The 15342-nt window shown below is 37.0% G+C and overlaps 2 protein-coding genes and 1 pseudogene across 2 annotated transcripts; 1 reads left to right on the top strand and 2 right to left on the bottom strand.

The window, feature by feature from the left end:
- Window positions 1–419: 419 nt before the first annotated feature.
- LOC125468324 lies at window positions 420–1339 on the bottom strand. The gene has a single exon (XM_048563948.1). It carries the CDS (start codon window positions 1130–1132, stop codon window positions 674–676), a length of 459 nt encoding a protein of 152 aa, XP_048419905.1. The 5' UTR covers window positions 1133–1339; the 3' UTR covers window positions 420–673.
- A 3459-nt stretch (window positions 1340–4798) lies between these two features.
- On the top strand, window positions 4799–9371 carry LOC103928790 (annotated as a pseudogene).
- A 56-nt stretch (window positions 9372–9427) lies between these two features.
- LOC103928758 (polygalacturonase) lies at window positions 9428–12048 on the bottom strand. Its single transcript, XM_009337837.3, is given in 9 exon segments — window positions 9428–9646; window positions 9741–9969; window positions 10150–10231; window positions 10408–10615; window positions 10719–10745; window positions 10830–10991; window positions 11092–11220; window positions 11484–11501; window positions 11503–12048. Coding segments are annotated over 9 exon segments (1380 nt in total). The 5' UTR covers window positions 11827–12048; the 3' UTR covers window positions 9428–9445.
- Between the last annotated feature and the right edge of the window lie 3294 nt (window positions 12049–15342).

Genomic DNA, 15342 nt, shown 5'->3' with positions numbered 1-15342 from the left:
ACAAAATTATAGATCATTCATTTTGAAATGCAAGTAACCAAAAGATTGGAGTTAAGATTGTATGTTATTCAATTTGAAACTAGAGAGTATAGCGATAGGTAACAAAAATAGGTGTCTATTATTTAGATAATAATGTACGGAATATAATTTTCACTCTTGTTTTATGCACAACGCGCCTTTGGTTGTTTATGTCCCGTAATTCACCCTCGATTCATTCGATTTCGTGTGGTTAGAAATAGGAGAAGTGCAAGGGGATGGATAAATAATGAATGTGTAAACTGTTTTTCAGGTAGTGTTATTTATACACTTTTTTTTATCTCACACATCTCTTGTTAATTTTTATTTTTTAATTTTCTCTAATTTATTCAATCCAACGATTCAAAGTTGATAAGCGTAGTAGAAATTAAAAAAACGATGTGTTAAATCGAAATGACATTTTATCATACATTTGGATGACTAGAGGACATTTTATAATACATTTGGATGACAAGAGAGACACACATTCATAAAGCAATGCCTACCTAAAAGCCCCTGCAACTACTAAACATTTTTTCTTTTGCATTTTGCATTTTGCCCCCTACAAAAATCCTAATTTCCATATTTGGAGCCAAAAATGCCAGATGCATTTTTAATCCTTGCACTCCACGCGTCCCCCACAAAGCTCGCCTTTGCCTCACAACTGTAAAAACCCAGCGAGCTGAGTTGGATTCACAACGCCAGCCAAGTGGGCCCCCTCCGTTTTCAGCAAATCAGCGACTTCCACGTATCTCTCCAAGCTCTCGAACTTCGGCTCGGCTTCGATCTTGCTGCTGCTGACTCCCGATAGAGCCGGCTCGGCTCGGGAGGGGTCCCACGGCTGCCCGAGGAGGGTGCCCTTGGTGAGGAACTCGTGCGCCAGATAACCAGCCAGGAGCTGACCGGGCTGACCGGGAGGCGGGGCTGGCTCGGACGGCTTGGCTTGGGGCGGTGGGGCCAGCTTGAGCGTCTTGGTCTGCTGGAGCGCGTCGAAGTCACCCTCCTTCTCCTTGCGCTTGTTGTTGCTGTTGGCATTATTTGATGCATTGGTCGTCGAAATCCGACGAGGTGGCAAACGCATCGTTTTGGTATTCATATGATCGCTCTCTGTGTGCATGCCACGTGTGCAGCAGCAGTTAAAATGGACCACAAATCCAACCCAAGAAGGATAGCAAATCCGATTAAAAATAAAATTTTTGGGGAGTAAAAAGCAAAACGTCACCGATCGAGGGGTAAAACGGTGACTTCACAACAAAAAGGAAACTGACTCTGGGACAAAAGAGGGAATTTAAAAAAATTCAGGACCCACCAAATAAATAAACAAAAACTTTAAATTAAAAGAAAAAAAGAAGATAAGATTTGGGTGGGAGAGGAGAGGCCGTACGGGAAAGTGGCCGGAAGTACGGCAAAGTGGCCGGAATCTGGAGAAAGATAGTATCAAAGAGAGAAGCTAGAGAGAGAAAGATTAAGGAGAGAGAGAAAGATTGAGAGAGGGAAAAAATATGATTGAGGAATGGGAGAAGGAGTTGGGTTCTCTATATTTATAGATGTGGAGTTGAAGGATTGCCCATGATTATATAAGAAACTACGACAATGCCCGCATGTAGAGAAGGACGTAAATACCCCCATGTTTTCTATGGACGCTAGGAGTTGGCAGGTCAAAAAAAGTTTGGATTAGATTCTGTTTAAGGAAAGGGATCCTCCGGATCCATTTTATGGGGATCATGATCCCCACATCTTACCAGTTTATAGTATATTGTGAGATTAGTTTTTGTTAAATATTATTGTGTTTAATTTTAAATAAAATAATTCAAATGATTTCTAACAACACGATACATGACAAATGACTAAGATCTGAGAATGCCTAGAATCCCTACTAAGTGGATTCGGATGGCATCCAATTCCCCTGTTTAACCCCAATTTAATGTAAGTTTTTGTGCCACATGCCTCATATTGTCTAAAAATGTTTTCGCTCACACCATTCAATGTGGCAAAGGATTGTCTTCGATTCGTGATACTGCAATTGAATAAGATGAAAAGATAAAGATAGTTTGGTTAAGTTCGATCAAATTTGACTTTTACAAAGAATATTGAGCTGTAATAATTGGAAATATTTACCTGCTACACTTAAGATCAAAGTCCGAATCTCCTCTCCCCATTTGATCTCGCTTGTAACAAAATCTTAGGTGTAGGGTAGTTGTAGGCAAAAACATGAACTTTGTTATGACTTTTTCTAAGTGCAATGCACTCTTGAAAGTTTATACTTTGTGAAAGGGGTAGTCCAATTTGGAATATGATTAGTTGTCACATAAAAGTAATATTCCAAAAAGGATATGGAACTTGAGATATATTAACATAAATGAATTGAAATTAATAAAAATATAACATGCTAACATAAATAACGAATGGATTAGGTTACTCTCAAAGGAGAAATAACTTTGTTTTGATATGAGGAACATATATACTTAACTAGAATCGTAAGTACATTTTTATTTTAATTTCTCAATTCGAAATAAACAAAGTTGAGGGATTCAAACTTATAACCTCTTTTCAATATTTTCTATAAAATTTTATTTTATAAGTAGCAAATGAGCGAATTAAGTTTGGTTTGAAATGAAGAGAAAAAACCTATAGTCTTAACTTTATAGTGCTTGGAAGACAAAGTAGTGTTGCATGTAGCTAGGATGTTAATATACTGTAGTGTTGAAAATAAAAGGATTATTTTTGCACTTTTTTTTCTTTAATATTCGTTGCCCTACTCTTCTTGTTTGTAATTACAAGGATGAATAAATCAAAAGTGAATCAAATGACAAACAAAAGGAGGCATGCAAGACCGAAATGTTTAGCTCTAATGGTAGGTAATATTTGCCTCTATACTCAAGATCAGAGTTCGAATTCCCTCTCGCCCTTTGATCTCAGTTGTAACAAAGTCTTTGGTGTAGGTTGTTGTACAAAAAAAAAAATATAAGCATGTGATCCAATATCCTAGTGGATAGGATGTTGGATTTATATCCATGCGTCTCAAGTTCAAAACTCTTCATTCTTTAAATTATTGTAATAGTTTTGAGTCATCCCCTTTTCGTTAATAAAATAATAGTTTAAAAAAATAAAAAAATAAACAGATGCATGCAAGACGACAAATTCGGTATTGAAAATTCGAATTTGTGCTAATTAACTACTACTTATGTGTAACGAGTATATGTTGCATACAATAGCAAATCCGACCATAGTTAAATATATTGTTTACCTATTGATGAGATTCTTACTTTCAATATACTTCCTCACGTATCAAATTGTTTAAACATAACATGTTAAATACATATATTGAGTTTCGTAAAAGTACATAGATTGTAAACTCAACACATTAATTGTCTACCATAAAACGATATTAAAATGCGACATTCAACCTAAAATTAATATCAAATTGTTTAAACATAACATGTTGAATACATATATTGAGTTTCGTAAAAGTACATAGATTGTAAACTCAACACATTAATTGTCTACTATAAAACGATATTAAAATGCGACATTCAACCTAAAATTAATTTTATGTGTCTAAACAGTATATACATTTGATAATTTAAGTTAGGACAATGTGTCTAACCTTTCATCAACGTAATCTAAAAGATGTACGTAAACGTAAGAAAATAAGCAGGAAAGAATTTCAAGAACGAGAAACAACTACCGACTTGGAATAGTGTAGTTAATCCTGTTTAACGCCAACGACACGTCATAAAACGCCACCGTTTTTCCACATGGCGAACAACGAGCCTCAACCGCCGTGGTAAAAAGTAAATAGATTCTACACCGGGAGAAATTTTTCATTGTGACGGGAACATGGGTGATACAGCACGTGTTTTTATATAAGTGGTAGGAAATTTTATTTTGGGTAAATTACACTTTACCACCTTAGGTTTGAGGTCTATTACAATTTCATACAACATCTTCAAAACATTTCACTTTTATACCTGACGTACTATTTTATTTCAATATAATACATCCTTTACATTTTCCATCCACGCACCAGAAGCAACGGCAGCGGCAGTGGGTCCCTCTTCGCTCCCTCTCTGCCACGATCTCCTCTCTACAGATCCCTTCAGCTCCCACCTCCTCCTCCTCATCGGCGATTGCCAAGGCCGCATCGCCCTCCTTGACCTCCTCCTGAAATCACGGCCCTCTGGTTGCTGGATTTTAAAGCTTGAAGCTTGCGTGGGTTTTTTTTTATCTGATTTGTGCTCAAATTTTGGGGTTTTAGTTGTTAAATTTGTTCTTTTGAGGGTTCTGTTAACTGGGTAGAAGACATTGGATTTTGCCTGAAAATTTTGAATTAGGGTTTTCTGACATTTGATTTGGGATTGTATTTTTGTAATGTAATGGTAGCGGGGGGAGGTGGGGGTGGGGTGGGATAGGAGGGGAGGGGAGGTGAAGAGAGTGGAGGAGAGGGAGGTGGGTTGGGGGGGGGGGGTGGGGGGAGGTTTCTGGGTTTATGGATTTTAGATTCAGTTTGTGTTTGTGTTTTTTTATTATTTTTTATCTTTTTTCAGGGTAAATTATTATAATATTTTAAATGAATAAAAAATTATTTTTTGTCACATAGCACAAATGTGGTTGCCACGTCAGCTCTTCACGGATCAATTGATGGAAAATGTAAATAATGTATTATATTGAAATAAAATAATATGTAAAGTATGAAAATGAAATATTTTGAAGATATTGTATGAGATTATAATAGACCTCAAACTTGACATAGTAAAATATAATTCACTTTTCAACATGTATATTCCATCGCGTCTGCAGATGACACTGAAAAATTTCTCCTACACCAACGGTCCCAAAAGGACGAAGAATTTCCCAACTTCCAAAAACCCCCAACTTTTGTTTATTTCTTTAATTCTAAATCCCTCAATTGCTTAACCCCTCAGCAAAATCTTCAGCCTCACGCTTCCAATTCAAAAAATTTCAATGCCCTTGTCTTCCCCAAATCACACTCCGAAGCAAGCAATCAAAAGGGTAGAAAGGGAATTGGAATCAAACTGAAGTAGTATGAGTAATGCATTGGCCTCCTCTGCTTTTCTGCTTTGCAAAAACGAAAGGTGATTGGTGATTGATTGCTTTATTTTATTTTATTGGGGTTTTGTACAATTGAAGGTCGTTTTTATCAGTTTCTTGGGTTTGGGATTGTCGTTTTGGCTGTGGTGTTGGAAATTTAAGGTGAAGTTTCGACTTTTGGATGGTGCCAATTGAGGGTTTTTGTTGGGTGGGGGGCCGGAATTGGATGATGTTGTTGGAGTTTCTCAAGTGGGATAAATGGGGTTTTGTTTTCATTGGTGGTGTTATATGGTGATTGATAAAGTTAGGGTCTTGGTACCGAATCTTTTTTAAATTTACTTGTTTATTGTTGCTCTTGAATTTTGTGTATGTTAATTTTGATTTGTAAATATGTTATTTTTCCAGTGTTGGAAATGTGGTTATATGCAGGATTAGTTAGTTGTGATTATCGTAATTATGTGTAAAAGTTTGAGATTTAGTGTTTGATTGCGTGATTGATTATTTATCTTAATTTGATCATGGTCTAATAGTTATAAGTTAGCCGTTGTATTTCGATTTTACGTATAAAAGTTCCTGAGTTATTGTTGGTGGTGGTTGGTGGTTGAAGATTTCGGAGCATAGTGAAGCATTATGAAGAGGGAGTGACACCGGGAAGTAGTAAACCTTCTTCGAAAGTTGGAAAGGTACTGAAGTGTTTCCGTTCAGGAGAGCAATTAAGAACGGCAGATGAAATGGTTCCTCCAGAAAATGAATCCCTTGCAACCCAGGATCATAAATCAAGTGAATCTTCATCGCGAGCTGGGGAGGCTACAAAGAAACTGAACGCTGGCAATATAGAAGAAGCTGAATCATCTCTGCGTGAGAGTGGTTGTTTGAACTATGAGGTTTGTTTTCTAGAACCTATCTGTAGCTATGTAATCTTTTTAACGGTGACCTTGGAAGTTGTTTGTTTAGTTTAAGGTATAAAATTTGAATTTTCAGGAAGCAAGAGCGCTATTAGGAAGATACGAATATCAGAAAGGAAACATAGAAGCTGCTTTACATGTATTTGGAGGAATAGATATTGGTGCATTGACTCCGAAGATTAAAATCACCCTTGCCAGAGGAGGTGAGCGTCGTGAAAGGTGCTCTCAAAGTTTTTCTACTCCGCTGTTGTCTATGAATGCTGTCACTTTACTTCTTGAAGCGATATTTCTGAAGGCAAAATCATTGGAGGCTCGTGGGAGGTTTAAAGGTAATAAGTGGATTTACACATTTTCATTCTTGTTTGCATAATATAAATCTGTTTTTATGACATTTTGTAATGTTGTCACCGTCAAACCAATTCAGTTTAAAATAATGTTCTGTTATGCTTCACCATTATCTTGAGTGTTTTACCTAGGGGGGTAGGATGGGCAAAATGAACGAAGGAATCTGTGTACTTTGCTTGAAATCAGGCCATCACTGCATGGCTTATGTATATTTTTAATCATTCTTGCAGAAGCTGCTTAGTCTTGCAAAGTTGTTCTGGACATTGTTGAATCTTCATTTCCAGAAGGCTTGCCTCAAAACTTTGGCGCTGACTGTAAATTGCAGGAGATTATAAGCAAGAATGTTGAGTTGCTCCCAGAATTGTGGAAATTGTCTGATTGTCCGCATGAAACTATCTTGTCTTACCGACAGGCCTCTGCTCCAGCACTGGAACCTTGAGGTAGAAACTACTGCAAGGAGTCAGAAGGACTTTGCTGTTTTGCTTCTGTATAGTGGGTGTGAAGCAAGCCCCCCAAACCTACGCTTCCAAATGGACGGTTTATTCATACCCAGAAACAGTTTAGAAGAAGCTATTCTTCTGCTAATGATACTACTTAGAAAAGCTTCTCTTCAAAAAATTCAATGGGATCCATCAATCTTAGATCATCTTTTGTTTGCTCTGTCTGTATCAGGGGATACCATGGCTTTAGCTTATCAAGTTGAAGAACTACTACCTGGGTTTATGGATCGGAAAGAAAGGTTTTACAAGCTAGCTCTCTGCTACTATGGAGCAGGTGAGGATTCAGTTGCTTTAGATTTACTGAGGAAACTGTTAAGTAAGAGCGAGGATCCAATGTGTTTTCCACCTTTGTTATTGGCATCGAAGATATGTGGGGAAAATCCCAGTCCCAGTCATGCAGAAGAAGGGGTAGGATTTACCCGCAGAGCCCTTGAAAGTTTGGATGGTAAATGTGATCATTTGAAAAGTACCGCCACTTGTTTGTTGGGCATATCACTTTCTGTGCATTCTAAATCAGCGATTGCTGATTGTGAGAGAGTGACAAGACAGGATGAGGCATGTCAGGCCTTGGAAACTTCTGGGAGAATGACAACAATGAGTGACCCTGTTGTTCTTTACCATCTCAGCCTAGAATATGCTGAGCAGAGAGAGTTGGATGCTGCACATGTTGTGCAAAGAAAATGCTAAAGCTGGAAGGTGGTTGTAATGTTAGAGGTTGGTTATCATTGACCAGAATACTGTCAGCCAGAAACGGTTTGTGGATGCTGAAACGATCATAGAGGCTGCTTTGGATCAGACAGGGAAATGGAACAAGGAGAACTACTGGGAACCAAAGCCAAACTTCAAATTGCCCAGGGTCAGTTTAAAAATGCCATTGCAATCTATACTCACATTCTCGCTTTTGTTCAAGTTGACAATAAAAGCTTTGGTTATGGGAAGAAGCTTCCAAAGGTACATCATTTGATTAATTTCACAGTTATTTGAGTCAAAGTATTTGAAAGACAGGGTTTCCCTTCTTTTTATTTATTTTTTATCTGTACAGCAGTTTAGGGAGTAGATATTTTTTCATATACCTTAGATACTGAAATTATTCTTTGGAATGATCATCACTACTCATGAACCTCCGAGTCTCTGACCAAATGATAGTAATAAGGGTTTTAGAACCAGTTAGCATGCTGGAACCTTGATGTGATGAGAGAACGAAAGGGAATAACAACTAAGTTGAAATATCATATTCATATAAAATTTTATGAAGCTTTTGTTGTCATTGAAAGGAATAGGAGAAGTAGGCGTATAAATCATGTCCTCAGATTAGGATGTGAGTGTTTGGTCACGAAATTATCTTCTTTTGATACACTGACATTAATGACAGAGTACCAGAGATTTATCTGGAAGGTTGAACTTGGAAATATGGAATGACCTGGCATATTTCTATATAAATCTTTCACAATGGCGTGATGCTAAGGCTTGTCTGTCCAATTCTAAATGCAGAAGTGGTTACTCTGCTGACAGATGCCATGCCACGGGAATAATCAGACAATCACCGGGTTTGTGTTCTTTCGTAATCAATATCTTGATAAAGTGTTTTATTGTCCTTATCTAGGAAGGATTAGATCGCTCACTAATTAATTTGTTATCATGGTTTTAAAGCATTAACAATTGTGAAAGAAACATATGGATTTATGCATATTTGTGTTTGCGGAAACTTCTGCTGCTCTGCTGCTCTAATCATGTGGAACTTCGTGCATTTTGCAGGTTTACTTTATGAAAGGAAGGGCCTCTATAAAGAATCTCTAAGAGCATATTCAGAAGCTCTGGATGCCGACTCCTCCCATGTACCGTGCTTGATCTCTACGGCTGTTGTCCTCAGACATCTTGGTGGCAGCTCACACTACTCTCACATAGTTGTCCGAAGCCTTCTGCTGAATGCACTAAGCCTTGATGGAACGAACCATTCTGCATGGTATAACCTTGGTATACCGTACAAATCTCAGGGTACGCTATCTTCTTCATTAGAGGCTGCTGAATGTTTCAAGGCTGCACTCTCTCTCGAAGAGTCTGCTCCTGTTGAACCCTTCAGATAGCCACGCGTGCATTTGCGCAAACCTTTCATTTCTGTCAACTTCGAACTTCTTTCCCATCCACACCCGCCCTCTTAGACAACGAAAATGAAAATCCGATTTCAGACGAGGTTGAGTTAACCATTCTCAGGCTCTGTCATACAGCTGGGATACAAGTATAGATGTAAGGAATCCCGGCCACAGCCAAAATACAGTAACAATTTTATACATCGCACGCAAAAAATGTCTTTCCGAATGCTGTCTAAAAACTGACCAATTTTTCATGTTTTCTCTGATTCGAGCCTTATGGTGTCGGGTTAGGCTAGTCGGGCCAAGTTGACTCGAACTTTCGTTGTTTTCTATTTTTATCAACATTTGTTCACAATATTTGAACGCAGGACTTCTTCCAACAAAGCAGACACGGTTGTATCTTTTTCTTTATGAATATGTTTATTTATGTATAATGGCAAATTAAACGTAGAATTACAAACAAACAATTATTTATTTGCTATTTGGTAAAAGAATGCATAAACTATTTCACAATGCCCTTAATTATGAGCTCTAGTTTCTAACATCTTGGAGAGACAACTCCTTTGTAAGCAGGCTGAACATTGTTGCATTCAGCTCTTCCATTCTCCAGTTGAATATTTTGCAGCACAATCCCCTGACAAGGAACACTTTGGCTGCAGTTAACCGTTATCGCGTTGCCGGAAACACTTGTTCCTCTAATGTTTTGGTACAACACATTTTTCACTTGAACCGCCGATTTCTGCCGTAACAAAGTTGACAATCAAGAAAGTTATTAGGGTTTCGTCGCCGGATAAGTTAACGAATGATTAGAAACTAATTAGTTAATTAACCACCTGTTGATTGCAGTCTTTGGTTTTGTGGTCACAGTAGTTCTGGTCGATTATGATGGGGTTGGTGACATTATTCATTTGCACATTCTGGAAAACAATGTTGGTTGCACTGCCTAAGCCACCCTGCCATGTCTTGATCCTGAGTCCATTGGTGGTTCCTGAAAGCTTAGCTCCATTCACAAGTACTCCTGAAACATAGTCTTTTGTGCCATCTTTTCCCAAGCTACCAATACTGATCACAAAATTAAAACAACCATTAATATACACCGAAATATTTACTCGTTAGCTGTTATTGGCACTATAAGAAAGTCATCCCGCACTTCTCTCTATGAAAATAATCATTGATTATATGTTGATGAGAGAAATGCAGAATGACTTTTTGAAGAAGTTGGAGACTAGGGTTGTAAAATACCTGATTCCATGGCCTGGCCCACAAGTTATGTTTTCGGCTTGAACTCTTTGAGATCCACTCACAATAGAAATACAGTCATCACCTTCAAAACACAAATGAAGAAATTGTTGTTAAACTTATGTATAATATGGATTAATTTTTTTATCTTAATGTATTGATTGATCATATGTATTTTTCAAACGCGAAAGACCAAAATGATGACTTTGAAAGCGTCAACAAAATGATGACTTTGAAAGCGTCACGAGCTATTTGTCACACCTGTTCCTATAACCGAGCTCGAGATAGTGATGTTCTGGGTATTTGCAACATGAATTCCATCAGTATTGGGGCTATCCTCAGGTGCAGTTACTGTGAGAAGGGAAGCTTGAACATTAAAGCAGTTTTGGAACATAACATGCATTTGTTGAGCGTCTTGGATCTTCAGATTCTTCACCACCAAGTTATTGCACCCGTTGAAGGTCACAGCCTGCAGATTGCATGTACAACTTTAATTAGTTCCAATCTTAATCGTGCTTAATTAATCAAAATTCGCATAAAAATTTAGGTTAAAAGTACGTATATACACGTACCGTGGGGGCTTGTTTATCGCAAGGGGGCTGTAAATCAACGAAAGAGATTGTAATGAGTACATGAGTAGTATTAATTAAAGCTAATAATTTGATTAATTAGTACATACGTACCTGAGGCTTTCTTTTGCATGAGTTTTTCCACCATATGTTTCCATTGCCATTGATGGTTCCGGGACCGACAACTAGTAAGTTTTCGACGTTGTCAAACATGAGCCAGTGGTCTAGGTCTTTGTAGATTGATCGGTCTTCTGATGCTTCTATGGTTCCATAAATCTGAATTTTTATATTAATTCATTATTATAATCTTCAAAATTTATAGTTCAAATTCACGTTCACATATAAATAAACACAAATTATCTGAATTAATAATTACCTGCATTGTAAGTCGAGATTTGCAGGGGCCTGAGAATTCAATTGGCCTAACAAGATAGCTTTTCTGCGGCACCACAAGAACTATTGCTCCACTGGAAGAACAAGCTACCTTCCATGCCTTCAAAAATGCCTAAACCAGCACATGCATACAAAGAATCAAATTAAACAATATTATACTTTTTCAGTTCGACCAAATTAAACAGTTAATTACTGCTAGTTGCATCACATTTACTGATCGGTAAATCGTTAATGGGTTAGATCCAAATTACACCTACGAAACTATTAATTTGTACCAAAACAGAAATGTGACCAGACGGTTGTTACAGTTAGCATCACCATATGAATATACTGCTATTATTAAGCCTATGAGCCCATCGTGTATTATGTGTATACCTGTGTGTCATCAGCACCAGTTCCCTTTAGCTCCAAAATCGTCAACGCTAATCGTTTTGGCCGGAGCTGATGATGTCGCTATGCCACCGGCGATTTTGTTGATCTTCCTTGAACTGAAGAGCTGAGTTCTTGGTCTGATCAATTCCATGGACTTGAAACCTTCAGTGGTGTCCATGTAAGAATGATAAACCCTAGAATTGTAGCCAGACTCTTTATCAACATGGTCAATGTAACTATGAAGTGAGTTGACCTCCTGGAAACTACTACCGTAACATGAAGTAGTACTAAAGGAAACAACAAAAACAACAACAAATGACCATAACAAATGTGTTTGTAAAGCCATTGATGCCTTATTTTTTGGTGTAAAAGAGAGACAAAATGACTCAAAGGGCTGGTAATAATTTTTTGGTGAGATAAGGGACCACCAAAAGAAATTATAAGATGACACGAGGCTAAAAAACACCTAATATATCGTCTATCAAAGGGAACGGAATACAGACAAAAGGATCGTGAAAGACATTAAACTCCAACTGAGGGCTGATAATATTTTAAAGGAATGCAATATCATGGGATGTTGGAAACTTAATTAGGTTTGTAGCTAGAAATGTATGGATTTTGATGTGTTCAAGTGACGATGATTTGAATTTGATGAGAATGTCATGAGTTTTCCATTAGTATTTATAGCCAGTGAAAGAGAAGGGCATTGGCGGCGGTTGTTGTGTACTGTGTCGTCATGTATGAGGAAGGGCTCTTGAGGTATGGGTTCTTGGACATTGAGAGATTCAGACGAAATGATCTCTTGGCCGGACTGATTTTCTGCCGTGCATCCCTTATGCTACAACCCGAGTCGTTGCAAGCATTAATTAATATATGAAAAATATAGATTACTTCGGTTCAATTTTGTGGATTTAAAAAACTAGTTTAAATGCATGTACGAAGGTTTGATGGAGTTTGAATGGACTCTATAGAAGCATGATTTGCTAAGGATTAAAATAAAGAACTTTAATGAAAAACTTTCGGTACTGTTCATTTTAACAAAAAATCACATTTTTACACTAAAAAGTCAATCCTAATATTATTCATTTTACCCTTTATTTTGTCCTTATCGTTAAAACTCAAAGTTTTCAAGCCATTTTCATTAGTTTTCCTTTAAAATAAACTAAGAAATCCTTGGAAGATCGACCAAAATTTATTATTTTTTAAAAAATTTAGAATTAATTCATGATTGAATATACACCCAAACTTTCATACTCTTTTAAAATCCTCATTGAACACTAGTCAGATTTTTAAGAACTTTTCAAAATCTCTTAAAATTCTAATTGATTAATGCACTTTGATTTGTATAGAGTTCTATAAACTCGTTTAAAATTCCGACTGAATACTCATAAAATTTTAAACGCCTTCAAAATCTCAATTGAATCCTTTTAAACTTTGTATTTGGAAAATTTTTTTTGGGTACCAGATATAATAATCCAGAACACCTAATACATTGTCGATGCTTTTTTAAGGAAAATGCATTGTTGGTATTTGAGTGGTTGAAATATTGTCAATATAAAAGGTATTGTAAATTAATACTCGATCGGTATCAGTCAATCACTGATCACATTTGAACTTTATATTGGAGAGGTAAAAATAGCTAGGATTGTGGTTTTGAATCAAGTACAATAATACACATCTCTTAATAAGAACAATGCCCTATATACAGACCGGAACATGATTTTCCCAACTTTTACTCTCTAACTTACGGGGCATATGCTCGGATTGAGATATGCACACTTATTTTATCCTTGCAATAATATAGAATGGTGCTATTTAGATATACATGCTCTGATTGGTCAAAATAGTTTAACTTAATAAAATATATATTTATCGTATGTTTATGTGTTGATCATATATATATAATATATATATATATATATATATTTGCACGTCTCCCAATTAAAAGGGATGGTCCATGCATATCACCATGCAAACGTACGTTATCCACTTTTGACATATAATATATATACATGTATGTATGTATGTATGTATGTATGTATGCTTGCATCTTGCGTATTCATTTGAACACTCCACGATTTTTGAGAAAGAGTAATACTAGGAAAATTACGTTGTTAGACTATATTAGCCAAGGTTCTAAAAATCACTAGACGCTAGTTGGATTGTGGGTAGGGGCCTAGTGGCTAGGCAGAATTATGTAAATTTATTATATATCTTGTAAATAAGTGTCCATTTACACTTAAAAAAAATATACTTGTATGGATAATAAAAGAATGATAAAATGCAAAATTAGAAATAGAAGAATACACAAATTATATACATGCAAAAAGTTCAATATTTAAAAAACAGTAAGCATATAATCATAACGAGGAGGATTTGGATGATAGACTAAATTCTTCTTGTTCATGATTGTTGCATCCCACATCGCCCAGAGGAGTGGATACTGTAAGCCTTATATGTATATTCTCATCTGTACCTAGCACGAGGCCTTTTGGGAGCTCACTGGCTTCGAAGTTCATCGAAACTCCGAAGTTAAGCGAGTAGCACGCAAGAGCAATCCCATGATGGGTGACCCACTGGGAAGTTCTCGTGTGAGTTCCCAGAAACAAAACCATGAGGGCGTGGTCGGGGCCTAAAGCGGACAATATCGTGCTACGATGGTGGAGCGGGCCTGGGATGTGGTGGGGGCCCAGGCTGGGATGTGACAATGATCCTTGCATTGGATTGGACATAGACTAAATTATTTAACCTTATTGTATCTAGTTTATTTCTTTTCTTTGTATGTATCCCCTCAAAAGTGCTCCATTTCGTTTCACTATTGGATGAACCTGTAGTAAATCCATCATTTGCAAATTAGGTTCACCATTTCCATAAGTATACCACCATGAAACCAAAAAAGGAAAAAAACACACAATTAATAAAAAATAAAAATATATAAAAAAAACCACCAAGGACCACCTAGGGCCGCCTAGGACCGCCTAGCCCGCCTAGGCGCCGCTTAGGTGGCCGCCTAGCTCCAGACCGATTTTTAGAACCAATTTGCCCAAAATCGGGGCGGAACATCACCGCCTAGGCCAATTTTTAGAACACTGATATTAGCAAACAGTATGATGTAGCAAATGATTTACATAACTAACATACAATGAGATAAATTCATTAATTGACATGATACGTACACATTACTTGTCAGTCTAAACTATATCTAATTAACGTTGTTCTTTGAGACAGTTTCGATCATTGTAATGTATATCTTGTCCTTCATTTCTAAAGTTTTGATTGGCCTAACGGTCACGTAAAGGATTTGATTGGCTTAAGGGTCACGTAAAGGATAAGATAATAGCCAAATTAATGTCATGCACAGGACCAGTGGGATTAGATTACCAGTATGTTTGTTTGTCAATGACATCGAAGAAAATTTGTTTCACTGTATTTGTTAGGGTTTTGCCCTGTGTTAGGTTTTGATCCAAAAGTTTTACGGGTTTCAGAACCATAACCCTAGAAGGGAGAGAAGCACTTTTGTTCATGGTGTCTACGTGTCCGTCTCTCATTGAACATGTAGAAGCGTGCGGCTTAAGTAATGATAGCCCCAATAAAATCCTTGAGTTGTCGTCAGATGTATACTAACTTGTTGGATTGTTGAGGGATGGGTTTTGATTAATTTGGAATAGAAAACACACCTGCCACATAATTTTGGCACTTTATTTTACTTTGAGCCTCAAAGTTTGTTCTTTTCTAGCGGCCAAGAAAACCTTAAGCAATTTTTTTTTGACTTTTTCTCTTATTCGGAGAGCAATTTTTCGGTTTATTTAGAATACTAGTATTTGATGTTATTATTCGACTCAAATTATAATAAATACATTTA

Source organism: the organism of the source record quoted next, unplaced genomic scaffold (genome assembly GCF_019419815.1).
Source record: "Pyrus x bretschneideri cultivar Hongxiangsu unplaced genomic scaffold, Pyrus_bretschneideri_v1 Contig10, whole genome shotgun sequence".
NCBI classification, from domain to species: domain Eukaryota; kingdom Viridiplantae; phylum Streptophyta; class Magnoliopsida; order Rosales; family Rosaceae; genus Pyrus; species Pyrus x bretschneideri.
This window is presented reverse-complemented; position numbering and strand designations above follow the sequence as displayed.